This window comes from Trichoplusia ni, chromosome 14 (genome assembly GCF_003590095.1).
Source record: "Trichoplusia ni isolate ovarian cell line Hi5 chromosome 14, tn1, whole genome shotgun sequence".
NCBI classification, from domain to species: Eukaryota; Metazoa; Arthropoda; class Insecta; order Lepidoptera; family Noctuidae; genus Trichoplusia; species Trichoplusia ni.
Genome location: NC_039491.1, coordinates 6,756,955 through 6,771,640, shown reverse-complemented (window position 1 = coordinate 6,771,640; position 14,686 = coordinate 6,756,955). Strand labels below are relative to the sequence as shown.

Here is a 14,686-nt window from a genome sequence, read left to right as displayed (position 1 = left end):
ACATTTTTTGTCTTCATAGCATTAAATAAAACAATGTATTTTTTATATTAAAACTTTATTATACATTGAACTTTTAAAAACTAGTGTTAGATTAGTTGTGCTAGTGTAAAAAACGTTACAGCTAAAGTGACTCATTGGAGATGTATTAAAAAAACAAGAGTGAGGTATATCATAACGTCAATCTAAAACTCTAATACTGGTTAATATAATTACCTAGTAATGCTAAAGGTAAACCCCAGAAGCACACTGATAGCAAACAGATATAAGTACTCTCTAAAATGTACCTAATTCTATTAACTAAAAATCAATACTCTTTTTTTTTAAAGCTTACAACATTATCGCTTAAATCTGGCGCCAATTTAATTTATAATTTTTTCACAGATAGGTGGACAAGAGATATTTTTACCTTCGTTGTTCTAGCGTGTGTGATATGGAGAACGGATATTATTATTTTATTTTCTTAAAGTCAATTTGGACTTACGAAGCGCCGGCAGGAACGAAAGTTACAATGATGGCTGACTTATTCTTTTACTGTTACAATTGAGATCATTATTATGCTATATGGCTGTGCACCTTTTTTTAAGCATATTAACTTAGCGCTGTAAATCCATACCTACTGCTTTTAAAACCATTCTCAATTCTCATAGAATTTTGCAACTAAGTATATGCCTTATATTTATCTTAGCTTAAACAACATAGCTTAGCTTAACGTAGCGCATGATTACAAAAATGTTCAAAACGTTTTATTCCACATCTACTTAAGATCAAGCGTAGTATATATTTTTGTATTTGGTAATTAAAATAATATTTCCGAACACTTAGCCGGTAGCCCCCTCGTGCGCTCAAAATATTTCCTCGTTATCTTGGGCGTTATTTCGAGTAGACTAATAGTGATGGTAAAACATATAAAGAAAGTGCAGGCAACGTTAATGAGTAATCGAGATTGAAGTCGAATAGGAATAAATATCAGCTTTTTAAATGTTGTGTCTCCAGCCTAATGAATACACTTTTAAACAATTTATTTCGATCCTTTTTACTGTCCAGCAGCTAGCTCTGTAGGGCCCGCCCTTAACGATGTTGTATTCCTACCTTGAAATTGATTTCGGACAATTATTCTTAATTGTATTTAGTGATCATAACAACTTAGCATAAAATGCTATATCAACATAAATATACATCTAAATCGAACAGTCTCCAATACAATCGCGTTAGTTGTAACTTTACGCCCAAATGGAAATGCTAGTCAACAAACGCATTACAAAACGTCCCCTAAATTATTTTTTTCGTAAATTCGTTATAATAATGTGCTTTTAAATGAGTCTGTATAATTTTTGCTGAGCAAGTCTGATAGTCGCGTAGGCTTTATTTAATTACATTTAAACCTACAGCATTAAAGGCCTTCTCAGTGTCCGTACTTTGTTTTTATTTAGACATTAGTTAACTAGCAACAACCAGAGATAAATAGCACCAGCCTTGATATTGATACAGATCATACAGATGTGTTTATTTTACTGTTGTTAAATTCGCTTATATTTCACTTATAATTGAGTTAAGGTTTTTCCATTTCTTTGCTTCGTTTAATCGTGCATTTTTTATTTTCATGTTTTTTTCCACTAATAAGAAGGAAATATTTTTCTTTAACTTATTTTTTTCCTACCTACGTTTTTTGACCGGTTGGTCCATTCTGTGATAGCGGCCGGTACGCAGTTTGCAAGCTTAGTATGACTCTTCTCCTTCACACATTTCTGCATGTAGGATTTACAGCCAAGATTATTGTCAAACGACTCACGTATTTTCGTGATTTTGTTTTATTCCTTGCATGTTGTATTTTGCGATCGCGTACTATTATAATCCATTTTTGTTTATTTGTGAAGTTTGAATTACAAAAAATCTTAAAATTGACTTTACCTCAATTAGATTAGAAGTCTACGAGAAATCGAAATATCGCTATGAGTAGATATATGAGTTTGTATTGAAATCTAAAACTAATTATTTATATCTAACTTAACTATCTATGTAAACTTCACAAATAACAAAACAACTCATGGCGCGTTACAGGTTCCTTATTTATAAATTTAGGTTGGTACCATGACGTTTAAGCTGGTCTATTTATCACATCTTGTTGAAATTGAGATTTAAATTTACAGGAAACCATTTTAACTATGAGATTTTAGGAAAATTTTACTACTTGAGTTTATTATCTTATTTTTTATTTAAGTTGCGAATATTGTAAAATGCGACAGATCGTACACACAATTTAGCGCACATTTAATGCAATAAGCGATCTCAAAGCGATCACTACCCTCCTACCATTGAACTACCGTTTTATTAAATTAGTTATTTTTAAATAAAAACTAAGAGAAAGGGTAAGAGGGTCCTATTAAGTCAGCATAATCAATAAAAATAAGTAGGTAACAAAATAAACTGAAAGACAAATTATTTGTTCCATTTTAAAATAAATTATATCATTTAGCAACAATTATATTAAGAAACAATTCTAATTTTAGGAACTACGGAAAACCAGTTAATTTTAAATTCAGACAATGTTTGACTATTGATCTAGGTATGACTTATATTTAAGTTAATGAAGATTTAAGAAATCGTAGGCAGTATATCTATTAAGGGTACATGACTATCTAATTAGTTCTTCGATGTCTTATAATATGGAATAGTCGAGGAGATACATAAGTTACCTTTTTGTTAAGGTTTTCGTTTGACCATTTCATGTCTACCCACATCGTTTAATAAAGAGGTGTGAATTGATCGGTGATCAGGCTAACAGCTACACTTTGACACATCAGTCTCCGATTCAGAAGGCTTTATTACGTTGTCTCGTTCCTTTAGCTCGAATGCGTCCGCCTGAAACGTAGAATGTGAGGAAATATTAATTGTGCAGTATTACTATTTTGAGTAGCTTGTATTAAGTGTGGCGAAAACATTCAAATCTTATTCCTTTTGAGCTATAAATAATAAAATGAATAAATGCGGACAACATCACATACATTGTTCTGAACCCAAAGTAAGTAGCTAAAGCACTTGCGTTATGGAATTCAGATACAACGAAGGTACCACAAACACCCAGACCCGAGACAATGTACAAATGTGAATTTTTACATTGACCCGACCGGGGATCGAACCCGGGACCTCAGAGCTAGCGACACCTTGAAACCGGTACGTACGCCACTCGACCACGGAGGTCGTCTCTTGAGCTCAAGTATATTTATAATACCTTGGTCTCTCTGTATTCTCTTATTTTTCTTGCTAACGTCAGGAACGCTTCTTCTATGTTTATGTCGCTTTTACAAGACACCTCGAAAAACGGCATGTCGAAGTCATCAGCTATCTGAAATCATTTTTGTATTGTGAAAAAATGCTCTCAAATAGGTACTGTTTATATTGGTGATATTTTTTAGGATTTTACATTTGATCGTGATCGTACCTTCTATTTTTTTAAACGACTCTCATAGTTAGTATTTAAATCCATATGACGCGGGTCTTACACATATTCAAGTGACTTGCAAAAGGACAAGCATTTACACAAACTCTTGTGTTCCGCGGGGATCGAACCCGCGACACGTCGCGCTCAGTGGGTTTGGCGCGGTAACCGCAACCAGTCGGCTATCTATGCAGATATTTTTATAGGTTTTTGGTTTTTACTGTGATTGTTTTTGTTGTATATAAAATATGTTAGCTACATGATATCCATTCTCGAAAATAATCTGTTGAACATTATTTCAAGAAAATGAAATGCTGGTTTAGTAAAAATCTTTTTATTTACCTTTTGGCCTCTCTCTTTAGGGACTGCTCGATGGTTCTCATGCACGTCACACTTGTTACCAACTAGAACCTTGATAACATCCGGTGATGCGTACTGTAAAAAGAAAACGACCAATTTTTCAAACTGGCATTATTTTCTGATATTCCCTGGTAGTAGCTAGCGGTGGAATTTTTAGTAGACCAGAGTGTAATACTAAGTGGAGTCAAGGAGGCAATCATAAAAACTGACTCCACCTTAAATTTGAAGGTGGGTACCCATACATTGATTAAAACTATGTGAGTTTATCTATCATATTATAAGTTAAGTATAAACAATCAGTTATCTGTCTCGATTCACAAATCAAATTCAAACACATCAATGAAACGTTTATCGACTAACGGAACACATTCTTCACGATCAGTATTAAAAATATCCTGTATTTTAATATCAATGAAATATGCTGCCAGATAGATAGGTCAGTGAATATCTACTACATTATTCATGTGAGATTTCTAAGTGGACTACCATACAATCGTACGTACCTCTTGAATATTCCTTAGCCAGTATGACAGATGATTGAATGACTCCAGATTAGTGATGTCGTACATAAGAATAATGCCCATAGCGCCGCGGTAGTACGCAGTTGTGAGTGTACGAAACCTCTCTTGCCCGGCCGTGTCCCAAATTTGGAGTTTGATTGGCACGCCGTCTAAGTTTATTATCTTCTGCTTGAAATCTATGCCTGGAAATGTCAGTAAGTGGTATTGGTTAAAGGTATACGCAAATGACGCAACGTACCATGCTGTGAGATTAATGGCATTGCGAGTACTTTGGAACAATAAATTAGGTTATTAATGCTATTGTTTTTAAACTTTAAAGAGAGACCGTGTACATGTGACCTTCTTATAATTAACTAAATCACCGATGTAATTTGATCAGATATTGACATTCTGACAATGGTCCCGTCAAGCCTAAACAAATACATGCAGTGTTTTGTTTCCAATCTGGACCGTTCGATTGTGGCTGTGTCAACGAAATTGACCTACTATAGGAGAATTAGTAACTATTGATTTAGCGCTCAGACATATGGTATACCCAAGCATTAACCGTCGCGACGTTTGAATGTGTTTTTAATTTGTAATCTACCAATCTAGATGAGATTGAATCTAAAAAGGTTTAATAATGGATGTAGTAGATACAATTTGTTACACGGTGTGTAGGTAAACCAACATCGCACTAATTGAATTACGTCTGGCCGCCTACGTTCTCAAATCTCTTTAAATTTTCACCGGCCAGATGAACAAAGGGTAATTTTGACGCTAGAAAAGAAATTTTATTAAATTTGTAAAGATTTAATGAAACTTTGTGATACCAAGACTAGGACACGTTACGTCTTTTAAGTAACCAGATACCTACTGAAAATGTTAAGGTATTTCACATTTTACGAATTCCTAGCCCTAATCCTAGTTTTCAGACGGCAGTAAAACTTACTTAGGCTTCGAGCCGCAAACTTGGCAGAGAGGGTCTGCCAAGTAAATAAAATTGCTAAATCTGTAAACTTTCAAAAGGCCTATCTTCTGAAATGAATCTGAATAAGGCTTTCAATAAAAAAGAAATGTAGGTACCTTGTTCTTATTTCTACAAAAATAAGTACCTAATAAATAGTAAGGCGATAATCATATATTTTTTTCGGAAGGGAAATCATCAAATGACTCTTTCCACTTTGGGATGAGTGGCAGGGAGTATCAGACTTCTACTGACTAAAACCGACCCATGTTCTTTCTTTGCCCTTCTTACCGGGGCCACAATAACCATTTCGGACAATCCCGCTCACAGAGGCACTTATTCTTCAATGAGAATTATACTTAGATAACCACTGTTGTATCCTAAATGTAAGTAACTCAAAAAAGGTCTGATACATTGCAGATACAAACCACTTAGGTGGCTATGAGTCTGGTCGATACCGTCTGGCCAACGCAAGTAATAAGATATTGATAAATAAATAATTGAAGCCGACTAAACCCTAACGGAACTGGCTTTTATAAACAATTTGCCCTTACCAGATTGGATACAAAATACACAAACAGGGAAAATGACTCAGAGTACGAATTGGTTAACTACCTATTGCGATTTCGTTAACCTATAGTTCTGTACTTTTGAATATGACTGATATGAGAAGAACTACTAACCATCGAAGTAAAACCTTTTTATTTACAAACATCGGGTACATTTTACCTGGAGACCATGCAAGAAATTTCATCTACTCAGTATCTACTCTGATGTTCTTTGACATGTTGCATCCATAAATATTTTAACAATTTAGGTGGAGCTATAAGAATTCTTTACTTTAACGTGTATTTAAAAATGTCTAGCTAGAACCATAGCTTACATTACGATCTTTTAAGCTGAAATGAGATGTTAGAACTGGTTTTTCCATTGTGTATACATAATAGTCCGTAGGGCACTAACTCTTAACTGTAAAATGGTCTGGAAAGGGAAGTCCTTAGCATATAAATATTTAAATGGCTATTTCAAGTCACATGTTCCATTGTTCCCCGCTTTACATCCGCAATATAAAATATAATCGTGAAAGGCACAAAAACAGCATCACCTGTCTGACAAAGGCTCGTACAACTTAATATAAATACGTTTACTCACCTATTGTAGATATGTATATGTCGTAGTATCTCTCATCACAATATCTATGCACAATACACGTTTTTCCTACATTGGAATCACCTAAAACTAATAATTTATACGTTGCAGAAAAATCTAAAGCCATTTCTTGTTTACTTTGTTGTTAGTACGCGAGCGATGGTCCAAAACATAGGTGGAACTGTCAAAGTGAGAAAAATCAATGAGGGTAAGTACGCATGCGCGGGGTCGCCCGTTGTCTTATAGCTTGCAACAAGTAACTATAACTACATTCTGCTATTATCTGTCGGTTTGTTTTAAACTATGCACGTTGACTTTCGTTTGTTCTAGAATCATTGTTATGTAATGCTCAATTTTGATGTGAGGTTGTTTTAATTGCTGGTTTTACGTTTTTATGTGCGCTTGTATAATTTCGGTTAAAGAAATATGAATTTCAAATTGTCAGTTTATTGTTTATAGTTTACCACCGACTTATTACGCGTAGCCATGAAAACCAATTAAAGTTGATATATTTATATTTTTTCAAACGTCATGTTAATTGTAAACTACAATATTATTAATTTTAATATAAATGTCAAAAAATATTTTTTAGTCTGCAGTATCTACTTTATGAACACCTTACTCAAAAGGTTAACGACCCCGTAATACATAGTTGGCAAGCTTCATAGCCGAATCTGTTTGCTAAAATAAAAATATGTGATGGAGATTTTTATTGAACGAGGGTATTAATTTTACCAGTAGATTTTATAAAAGAAAACTACTTCTTTGTAGGGTTCCGTAACCACAGGTGAAAAATGGAATCTTAATAATCTTACTATAATATAGCTACGCTGTTTGTCCGTTTGTCTGACACCTGACTGTATCTCAAGAACCATTATAGAATAACAAGAAATATGAAGTTGTTGTCGCTTTCACAAAAATAAACAAAGAGATTAAGAATCTTTTGGTACGACCAGAAATTTGATAGGTAGTTACCAATTTTAATAAGATTTTTCTTCTGTAAGCTCTCTTGTACGGCACCCTCTGTGTCGAGAGTCGTTCAGTTACATTGCAAGACGTATGTTTACTTTCAAAAGATAACTCCAATGTCTGAAGAAGGACTTACAAAGGTCACAACGTCCCAAATGTCTAATAACTGTTTCAACAATATTTATAGCTCATCCAGACCTGGCACTTATCTATAAGTGGTTTATCGATCTTGGGTTACGAATTAATGAGAAACGAAAGATTCCAATGGGCACTAATTCTAGAATATTCTATTAGAAGGTTCATAGAAGACTACTACACAAGTATAAAGACCCTTAGATCGTGGTGCAGGTGTATACAAGTTTTAATCCCCATCGCAAAAAGAGGAGTGTTATATTTTTGTCGTATCTCTCTGTTCGTCTGTCTAACTGTGGCATCAAAGCACCCGAACGGATTGTGCGATTTCAATTCAGTTTATTTTGAATGAAAAGAACTATGTGCGTGTGTTTTTACTGTAGTTTTAATTTGATTTTGCAAGCTTCGAATATTGCAACTACTTTGACTCCCATTTTGCCACAGCTAGAGCACGTATGAAACGTTAAGGGTGATCGAATTAAGGTACTGATTATGTTTGAAAAGTATTATAGTTGTTTAATTTTAATCTATACTTCTATACTCTATACTTCTATACTCTATACTTCTATACTCTATACTTCTATACTCTATACTTCTATACTCTATACTCATCATATATAAAGCTGAAGAGTTTGTTTGTTTGAACGCGCTAATCTCAGGAACTACAGGTCCAAATTGAAAAATTCTTTTTGTGTTGAATAGACCATTAATCGAGGAAGGCTTTAGGCTATAAACCATCACACTGCGACCAATACGAGAGAAGATACAATGGAAAATGTGAAAAAAACAGGGCAGGTATAAATCATAACTTATATTATCTTCTACCCACGGGGACGAAGTCGCGGGGAACCGAATATTGAATACTAGCTGTATTCAATATTCGGTTCTGATTCGACCACCACAAACTACTGAGAGCAAGTAACATAATAATATAGACGCTAGATAAAACAAAACCTGTACGATGTAATTCAATAAAGAGGTGAATGTAATAGTATTAAGTTACTAATTAGATTAACGTTCGATCGTGTGGTAATAGTATCTAGTAATATCGTAGAATCTAATGTAGCACGAGTCGACAGTATTCGATATTCTTTTGTCTAGTATAACAAACATTTTTTTTTGAATGGGTCAACTTAAGCAGCTTTTATCTTTTTAAAGGGAACCAAACTGCGCGCTTAGTATGTTGTACATTTTGACATGCTTCATTTTTCGGCAAAATCTGTAATCATTAATGAATGTATGTCGTTTCGGGATCTTTTTACAGACTTTTTGTTTTCATGGTTCATGGTATATGTGTATACTTAAGAATTATGGGCGTCTGTAAGTATATTTAAACATGTTTTCTCTGTCGGTTGCAAAGGAATCAAGTTATATTCCTTATAAATAGTGAATTTAATATTTAAACGTTTACTGGAATCCTGTAGTACGAGCAATCGGTTCGACACATCTCTTGGCCCTGTGTATGTAAATGTCTTATGTATTTTATGCCCAGGACTCGGGAGATTTCTTATCTCTCCCTTTGTCTGACTACGACTGTATTTTCGTATGTTATCCAAGGTTGTGTTCTCAAGGTTAAACGGTATAATTTGTACAAAATATTGGAGATGTTCCTTAAGCTACCTGGAAATTTGAAACCTTTTTTAAATTAAAAGATTATCTCGCTTTTATTTTAAAATGAAAGAATTATATGCTACCTGGATGTCGCAAAAAGCAAAAGCAAAAGCTTAAAATACCTGGTAGTTTCATAAGAAGCACTGAATGAAAAAAAAATGCAGTTCAAAGTTCCATTACAATACTAAAAATATATGGTACTTCGTGCCTAATTTTGCATTCGGTTTAGGAAACACCTAATACACAAATGCGAACACGAACTACCCATAAACTTTACTCGGTCTGTTTAAATTACATATATGTTACGTATACTGACATCTTATTGGAAACGATAAAACATCAAGGCTGTTGACCTTGAACGGAGACGCAATGTTTACCGTAGGTCAGTGACGCCAATTATGTATAATGTTTCTGCCGCGGTGTTGCTCGCTACTGTTCCGCTACTTAGCTGTATAAACGATTGCCTCAGTGTTGTTGGAAGCCATATATAGCAATAATTACTAATCAATGTGAGAACCGTTAGTGTGTTAGCCCACTTTACAAAAGTAACTCGGAAATTGGACATCAACCTGTATTTTATTTCCAACGACAACCATATTAGTACTGCAGATTTCTACTATTTAACGGCTATGTATTGTTCTCTTGTTAACGATCAATCAATGTCACGGTTGGTGACCGCGGCAGATGACATTACTCATCAGTTTCTCACCGCGTCGAGTGGTCAATGTGTGCCGAGAATACGTCAAGATGTATCGCACACATGACATTCCGGGTCGCACGACAGCGGCGCCGCGCAGGAAGAACAACAACTTCATTTGTCAAACAACCGCAAGGCGGGGAGCGACGCGAAGCCGCCGGCGCAACTTGATGTATTGCAAATGGCGGTAATTTTGAAGTTCGCGTTCCGTTTGCTATTCAAAACAACATAAACTGCCACCGTTCTACGTTTCCCTATAATTTCACTGCAAATGACGAATGCTCTGTTGTTTGAGTGCCACTCAGGTGTATTCGAATGGATTCGTTGTAACACCCCACATTTCTTGTGATAACGTGTAATTTGGATAATTTACTTAAAAGGGAAAGTATCGTTCCTTGGCGTGGAGTTTGTTTATTGAAATAATTTAAGCAGCTGCGATGTCCTGGAGCGTTAGAAATCCCTGTCATGTTATTAACTTGAGAGCAGGTTGTTATTAGAGCTGTGCTTGTTAGTTGAGTAAGACAAATGTACTTAACGTATTAGTCCTGGTCATGCTTTGCGGAGGAACAAACCAGTATTAGGAAAACCGCTAGTGTTCCGTAATGAGTAATGACTGGCCAGTTTAGCGTTGCTATCGTCACAGCCTCACTTTATTACGAGTATCTATTAGACTATCACTTTCGGTCTCCGAGTGCTCTATTGTATGCGATATGATCTTTTTTTCTTTTAATGAGCCTGTAGATCCGGCTGATTGTTACCTAATCGGGTGTGCACTTGTGGGAACTACGGCTTAAGCAATTGGTTTCACACTGAGCTTTTGGCTCGAAGTTGTTGTTGTTTTTGTGACCATGGCATAATTCATCAAGGATAGTCTAAAGCAGTAGGCAATGGAATGCTTAGTGACTAATTATATAAGAAATAGGTACCTATATTTAATAATTTCGTCTTTAAATGCCAATAGAGCTTTATAAATATTGAGAGTGTACGGCGTACGCCTCCCTCATTGGGAAACATGCGTTGTTTAAGTTGTTTTATGTTGGTATGTGGAATCAACTTACTTATACACGACTGGTGGATTCCAGTGCAAAATTAGCTTAGACTTGCGCGCTTCCCTGGCGCCAGTCTAAACACTTTCATAGGATCATTAGTGAGACCGGAACGCATCCTGTATTCAGCGCATACTCTAGTAGCTTAATTTCTATGTTGATTATTCTTTTCTATTAACATTTGAACAGTCAAGGTTTTATGCTTCGGATCTATTCTAAAATACATGACTAAGTTCTGGGAAAGAGATCGGTGTATTTGAATTGAATTTTATGCAAAAGCTCTTTTTTTAGGTTAGTGTATAAGAATCTATTTCCGCGAAACTTTGCTCATACTCTTTATTTATGAAGACAATAAGCAGACACGACTGTCATTCAATGACTAAGTTACTAATGAGTTTACTTCTATAGAGTAACAATATTCCTGGATATCAGATTGATTTTTAGTTAATCTGAATACAAGATTTATGTTCTAAGTAAACCGTACAAATATAAAAGTTTTCAAGCAGGAAGTATTTACTTTTCAGATTGAATGTATCGTGTGACACGTTGTTTATGTGATTGCATTTACACAATGTTATAGTTTTACGCATTTCGAACAATAGCTTCTTAAGTTCGAGTTTTACAACAGAAATAAAGGTCTGACCCGTAGGATCAAGGTTCAATACCTTACGTACCTATACTGCGACTTTGTTACAAGAAAACGTACACTAACTGCCTCCTGCATCATACAAACATACATACAGTGGTATTTATATACTGTTCAATCATTATGTAAGTAGTCTTTTGTACCTAGATATACGGACAGTTGAATACTGTCTTGTTAAATCAATCATAGAAGTATCGACTGTTAACGCATCCATCCATGGATCAAAGACTCTTCACCTGCACTTAGCGAATGCCTTAATTGATTTGTCATGTATCTGTCAATAGCATATTTTGGGTAGAACTAGCTACTCGTACTACGTGTACAGAAGATGCAATTTGGAATTTACTTACGTTAAAGATCAAGTTATGAATACAGTATGTCATCATTAGTCGCAAAGCTTTTTTTAATCGCTCGTTTTATAATTCCCCAAAGATTAATTAGCATTTCACAGAACTTCCGAATAAATGTTTTACCTGTGTACTGATTTTATATTTACTTAATTTAATATTTTAGACTAATGGTGGAAAAAAAACGCAATCTCATAAATCTCGAACCAATTGCACGCAATCAACAATTCGAAGACATGATCGCTATGTCCAACAATGCAGTCGCATACCTATGTATTTCATTTATACATGGATCTTTTGTGTAACTCGGCACGTTTGCAAGTGTAGAGGTCGGTGGCTGAGGTCACCCCTGTTCCGGGAACATATGACAGGCTCTCTCATTGTTCGCAAATTGTTCTGCGCAAGGTCCTCCAGTAAATGTCAGTCCGGCGCCGGCGCCGACGCGACGACCGCCGGTTATACACCTGAATTGTTTACTATCGATAAAAATAGAATGCCTATCACGGGATTTTTATTTATTGGATATCAGTACTCTTCTTTCCGTGTTTCTAGGATTATAAACAACAAAATATTAAGAGTATTACTTCCCTTTTGTAAAAAGAAATGTTTACAATTTATCACTGCGCATCCAGATTTTTCCTTGATTTAATGTCTATCAAGTCACCCACAATAGCAAACTTTTCTCAGGGTACAAGGAGATTGCATATTTAGGTTAATTTAGAAAAAGTGTTAAAATAAAATCTTGACAGCTTCAGAAATTAACGTGTAAGTACACAACGGCTATAAAACCCATTGAACAGTCAAAAATAGATTAAAAGTTTCAGAATAGACAGATGTAGACATGTTCTAAGAAGATGTTACGAGTTCTAGATCACAGTTAATAGTAAACAAGTAAGTAATCATTTGAAACAGATGATTCTGTCCAGGTACAGCACAGATGTTGGTGCAATTTAATTTAGAAAACAAAACAAACACGTCTTAAATTGCGATACCAATATACTAAGAACAGAGTGATAAAGTGCTCTAACTTCACCAGTCACACGCCAATAAACCAATGTTCATGCATTACACATATTAAGACAAGTACAGACAGTACATGTTTATTTGTTTAATGACTAGTCTGATCTAAGAAAGAACTAGTCTTGCTCGGGCCAATAAACTGTTTCTATTTGTGTACAAGATTGATACCAGTTGAAATCAGGTATCAAGTACTCACTGCACTCATAGTTGAACTCAGTGAACACTGTGAATAGATACATGAAGCGATGAAGGTAGTTAATCATAGGTTAGTCATTGTATCTGTGATCTAAGTTACTGTCTATGTAATTTAATAGTGTCCGTCCTTTTAACACTTAAATGGATAATTTATCAAAGTCAAAGATCGACTCTTCAATAGGATGTGTAATGAATACTAGTGCATGTTCAGGAAGTCAAAGAACACTGAATATTAATTTCTGGAAACGATATTCATTTTCTTTCAGTTTTCTTTCTTTCTTCAGTTTTGCTTACCAAGCTTTTTGTCATCAGCAGTCAGCAGATTAGTAGAATTATTGTTGTGAGTATGAGTTTGTACATCGTTAAAAACTCACTCTTTTTCCAAATCCAATTTTCATTCTTGGATCTAGTTAAGTTACGTGCACGAGCTGAAATAGAACTTACATTTACGAACTAAGATTATGCACCTATAATTTTAGAAGATATACTCGTATCTACGTACCTACTTATCAACGTCGAAACTTCCTCAACATAACATGTTATTCGTGTCATTTACTTGTAACAATATTCGAATTCCATGAGACGTTTCCGTTTGCGAATTATTTCCGTGACACAACTCCTATTGAAAGTGTACAATGGAGCAAATCACGGAGCGCCATCGAAGGGATGTCGGAAACGCAAAGCGGTTATGACGTCGCGTTTCTCATTATAACGATTTGATCCAACTTAAACATAATACAGCGAATAAGCTTTATGGGTTCGGCAAATAGATATTGAATGTCTTGATCATGTTCGTCGTTCATTTATAAGAGATTTAATGCTATTACTTCCGCTTCTGGGTCTATTTTATTGCGGTAAACTCTTGGCAAAGGTTAACGAATTCACGTTTACTAACTTCATTTGAGGTCCGATTAATGGTTGCCTTGGTATATGGATTCTTGGTATGTGAACTTAGTTATGTAGGTATTCAAAGGAATTAAAGCTTTGCATTGACAGGTTTCATATTTATGTATCTTTGGGATTTTCGGTACGCATTTTTGTGAAATAATCAATGTTGAAATTTTCTACTCAATTATTTGACAAATGGAAGTACCAATAAAAGGTTATCATAATCGTATTTCAACGTTTGCCTTTTCGAATTTGATTCACCTGAAATCAAAATTCCTAGACTGACGAGCAAGGGTCGGAGTACTTACTTTGAAGAAAAATGCTGTTGTAAAACTAATTTAGCTAGACATAAAAATGCGATAAACCCAAGCTATCATCAATACAGCTATTAACATCATTACAAATAATTTATACCACAATAAAGTCTAGGGATGTTTTAAGTAAAAGCAGTAATTTAAAATAATGCAGGACATTGGAAAGAACATGTCGACGCGGTAAAAAAGCGTGAAATAAGAATAAATGAATTCATGGCCATAAAACTATTTACGACGGTACGTCTACAATATTTTAAACAACGCCTTGCACCATTAAATTAATGCGAAATGGCCCGTCTTGAGTGTACACAAGCATGTCAACTTGACTAATTTGTGAGCTGCGAGGTTTAGTACTGGACTTATTTCCAATTTTATAGTCCGCGACCTACCTACCACGAAAAATGTTATG

The 14,686-nt window shown here is 35.0% G+C and overlaps 1 protein-coding gene across 1 annotated transcript; it reads right to left on the bottom strand.

Moving 5' to 3' along the window:
• Window positions 1-38: 38 nt before the first annotated feature.
• On the bottom strand, window positions 39-6,842 carry LOC113500909 (ras-related protein Rab-8A). Its single transcript, XM_026881836.1, has 5 exons — window positions 6,416-6,842; window positions 4,300-4,499; window positions 3,779-3,871; window positions 3,230-3,343; window positions 39-2,859 (listed from the first exon to the last, which is right to left on the bottom strand). Exons 1-5 carry the CDS (start codon window positions 6,537-6,539, stop codon window positions 2,776-2,778), a joined length of 615 nt encoding a protein of 204 aa, XP_026737637.1. The 5' UTR covers window positions 6,540-6,842; the 3' UTR covers window positions 39-2,775.
• Between the last annotated feature and the right edge of the window lie 7,844 nt (window positions 6,843-14,686).